We start from the raw sequence: 4099 nt of genomic DNA on the forward strand, positions 1-4099 counted from the left end.
CTACACATCATCAAGGACAAACAAAAACCTCTTGTTCCTCGTAGCATCTCTAAGTCTCCCTAGAAGGCCATCCAAACTAATATAGTCCCAAAATTGGGCATATACCGAGTCATATACCACCAGCTCTTTAGAAATCCGCTTGATATCAAAATTGTCAGACACATACACCCACTTCCTCAGCTCAAAATGCTTTTCTACTCTTTCATCATTATAAATCAGTTGAGCCAGAGTAGTCTTGCCAACACCCCCAATGCCTACTATAGGAAGAACACCAAGACTCGGGTAGCTACTAGTGTCACGCCCCGAACCCAACACCCGGGTCGGATACGTGATGGCCGCACACTCCTTAGAGCAAGCCCTAAAGAATATGCAAGGCCAAATTAAAGCATTACAACCTTATCAACCATAACAATTAATTTCAATAATAATTCATAAAACTTGCATTATTACAATTAACATTCCTTCAATCCTCTGACCAGATATCAACGGTACTTTATTTATGCATCCGCTCACTCACAAATCTATACTATAGCCAACCATGGACATCTTGTAACTCTGAGAAGAAAAAGAAAGATGAAGAGTTGTGAGCCTTATAGCCCAGTAAGAATTCCCATATCACACTGATATAGTAAAATAGTCTGAAAATAAGGATAAGCAATAAAATATAAAATCTCATGTTCAATGTCCAGAATAATGCAAATATTCATAAATTTTCTGTCTTGTTAAAATAGATGCATCATTATATGTTAACAGGTGAAACCCCTTTTATTCAACAATTATTTCATGTCTTATCTTTCATTTCTTCTTTCATAATCACATAATTTTTAACCTTTTCTTTCTGGTTCTGGACATCCAAGTCTATACCTCAGTCACCATCCGGATCGAATCCACTTAAAAAGTCTTTTAAGACTGTCCCAGGATGAGCTCCTGGCCGGCTGTCCCACGTACGAAAGCCCGTGAGAGGCTGTCCCAGGCATAAGCTCCTGGCGGGCTGTCCCAGGCATGAGCTCCTGGCCGGCTGGTCCACCTGTAAGCCAGTGGGGGCTGTCCCAGGCACAAGCTCCTGACGGGCTATTCCACATGACAAGGCTAGTCCATACCATATATCTCTTTCTTTTCATTTAATCATTATGTATTGATTTCATCAAATCAATTCCGACTTGCATTATGATCAACTCAGATATGTCATATCTATATAATCATGCCATCAATCTCTGATACATATATATTGACATAACATACTCATGCTCAAAATCAAATAACAGTATCTCAGATATAATAAATTCATCGATCTCAAATCCGACAATGCAAAACCAATAATGCAAGATCAATAGTAAAATAGCATATATATAATGGTGATCATGTACAGGAATTCTTACCTTTACCGGTGACTGATCTAAGCACAGAAATCAATGTTCTTCTTTGATTTATGAATTTCTTTAACAAAATATTTCACTCGATATCATATGCAGGCAATCATCTCTTCATAACCCTGATCAAATATAAAAATCATATATAGAGAAAATTACCGATAATCGATCTTAATAACACAGATCGAGGACCTCGATCCTAATAACACAGATCGAGGACCTCTCTTAGGATTGACCAAAATTAGGACTTGTCTATGTATCAGGATCCATCATTGATCCATAAGACTTCTAGAGAGAGAAAATCCATGAAGAGAGAGAAAATTTTAGAGAGAGAAAGTAGAGAGAGAAAATGGAGAGAGAAATCTTCGTATCCTTCAGATGAGGCAATCATGGTCGAGATCATCAGAGGTCCTATCAGGATGACTTAATATGAATCAAATGTTATAAATTTCGAATAGTATCGGACTGAGATCAAATCTACCGCACGAATTTTGGAGCAATCTCAGATCATCTTATTTTCATCTTCAAGTTTATCCTAGGGTCCATGATGCAATCAGAGAGGAAGAAAAGATCCTAGAGAGACAAAATCCGTAAAGAGAGAGAAAAGTCTAGAGAGAGAATCTAGAGAGAGAAATTGGAGAGAGAAGGTAGTGAGAGGAGAGAGAAAAAATTTTTTCTCTCTTCTTCTTCTCTTTTTATTTTATTTTATTTTTATTTTTCTCTTTCTTTTTTTTTTATTTTTTTTATTTTTTTCCTTTTTCTTTTCTTTTCTTTTCTTCTTCTTCCTTCTTCTTTTCCCGTGGGTTCCTTTGGGGCAAAACAGGGCATCGTCCCCCTCCATCTCCTCTCACCCTCAAGCGGCTAAGGAGGTCCGACTCCAGCCACCCTCCGACAGCAGCCGACGGCGACGCATCCACAGCCCCGGTGACAGCCCCAACGGTGGCTGTTGCCGGTGGTACACGGGGGAGAAAAAAAAAACAAAACGTAAACAGAGGTGTCCCTATTTGAGCCCGAACTGGCATCTCGCCGGCTTCCAAGCACCCAAAGGCCGGAGAGATTAATCCGAAAGGGAGGAAGAAGGAACGTACCTTGTTCCGGCGGCCAAAAACAGCTCCGGCGGCCCTTCTCTTCCGATCAACCCTCACGGCGCTCTCTTTTGCCAAAAATCCTTCAAATCCCTTTAATTTCTTTGAAGTTTTGTTGTCAGATTCTAAGGGAGGAAAATGGGGGTCTTTATAGAGGAGGTTTTCTACCCTAGCCGGACTCCTCGAGTCTGATTCCGTCGGAAACAGGAAGGAAGAAGACTCCGGTTAGGAGTCTTCCTCCTCCTCTGTTTTTTTTTTTTTAAATCTGGGTTATTACAACTAGTCCCAGCCCCACATGTCATGCTAGATTCCGGTTCATCCGCTGAAGGCAACAAGACATCCAATATCATGTCTCTCTCTCTGTCTCTCCCAAACACAATATCCTGGATAACCGAGCTGGTCTCTCTCGTCATACTTCTCTGCTTTGAGTTGTAGTTCATTAATTGTTCCTCTATGTAATTGATATTGGTATAAATCTTGTCAAAATTTCCGACAAGATTCTTCAAGTTTTCCAGCTCATTATCGGACATTATAAAATACTTGAGAAACTTAGCAGCAGAGGATGCAAAGTCACTCACCTTTCTCTTGTGGCGCAGCTTATAATGAAGCTCTTTGAATTCAAACTCATCCAGCACATCGTCAGCCTCCAAAAGCAGCAAAACCTTGTCAGCCAGTTTATTTACGACGTAGGATAAAAACAATTCTCCAACCATCATGATCTTCCCCATATCCATATTGGAGGAAACTCCAGCTGCACAGCGGTAGTCTGGTTCTCCGTGACCTGAAGAAAGGAATCTTGCTAGGTCGGTCTTCTTCCTGTTTAGGCGCTACTATTAAGTCTATGCACAGAGAGATTCTTAGCCATAGACTTGGTCTACGTATGGGTACGTGTCGTGGTCTCGTGGATCGTAAGCAAGCAAGACCACGCTAGTGCGTCAATTAAATAAAATATAGCGTATTAGGCATCAGAATCTCGCAACCGGTCAAAAGCAGATTTTAAAGATAATGCTAGGCACTATTGGTGTGCGGCAGTGGAGTCCCTGTTGTTAAGCGCAGCTTAACAAAGAGGAAATTCCAAATCTGTATGGAGTATCTGCAGCAGAGAAAGAGATGATCTGTGGATTCGTCTTCTAGGTAACAGAGCACACAATGAGATGGTGCGGAGAAGTTTCGTTTCTTGAGGTTGATTGTTGTGAGGATTTTATCATTATAGACCAGCCAGCTGAATACTTTAATTCTAGTGGGAAGAGGCAAACCCCAATTTATCTGTGCAAATTCTGAGAGGTTACCACCATTACTGAGAAAGGAGTAGCATTCTCTAACTGTGAAGGATTTGTTCCGGCTCCACCTCCAGATGATTGTGTCAGCTCCTCCCTTGATAGTGGTAGAGTTGATAAGGTGTCGAAATTGCTGCAATTCATTCATCGCTTGGGTGTGGAGCGGCCAGCGGAAGAGTGTGAGAGGGTCTTGGATGTTGAGAACATCAGAAACACTTAACACCGGGATGCGCGTATGAAGGTAAAGCCTTGGGAAAATGTCTGTCAGCAACTCACCTGCATGCCAACGATCGGTCCAAAAAGCTGTATCCTTTCCATCCCCAATCCGAAATTCTATCCCTGTTGTGAATAGCTGACGAACCTGATC

General features: G+C 41.4%; 1 protein-coding gene across 1 annotated transcript; it reads right to left on the reverse strand.

The window, feature by feature from the left end:
* On the reverse strand, nucleotides 1-3183 carry LOC140855325 (disease resistance protein RGA2-like). The gene is made up of 2 exons (XM_073251203.1): nucleotides 2733-3183; nucleotides 1-254 (listed from the first exon to the last, which is right to left on the reverse strand). The coding sequence occupies exons 1-2, from the start codon at nucleotides 3181-3183 to the stop codon at nucleotides 1-3; spliced, it is 705 nt and encodes a 234-aa protein (XP_073107304.1).
* Nucleotides 3184-4099: the final 916 nt, after the last annotated feature.

This window comes from Elaeis guineensis, chromosome 2 (genome assembly GCF_000442705.2).
Source record: "Elaeis guineensis isolate ETL-2024a chromosome 2, EG11, whole genome shotgun sequence".
NCBI lineage: Eukaryota > Viridiplantae > Streptophyta > Magnoliopsida > Arecales > Arecaceae > Elaeis > Elaeis guineensis.

Excerpts from the sequence above, each read along its gene's own strand:
- LOC140855325 (XM_073251203.1), bottom strand. The coding sequence starts at position 3,183 with ATGGGGAAGATCATGATGGTTGGAGAATTGTTTTTATCCTACGTCGTA. Across the intron at positions 255-2,732 it reads ATGTGGGGCTGGGACTAGTT|GCATTGGGGGTGTTGGCAAG; the intron begins GTAATAACCCAG and ends TTCCTATAGTAG.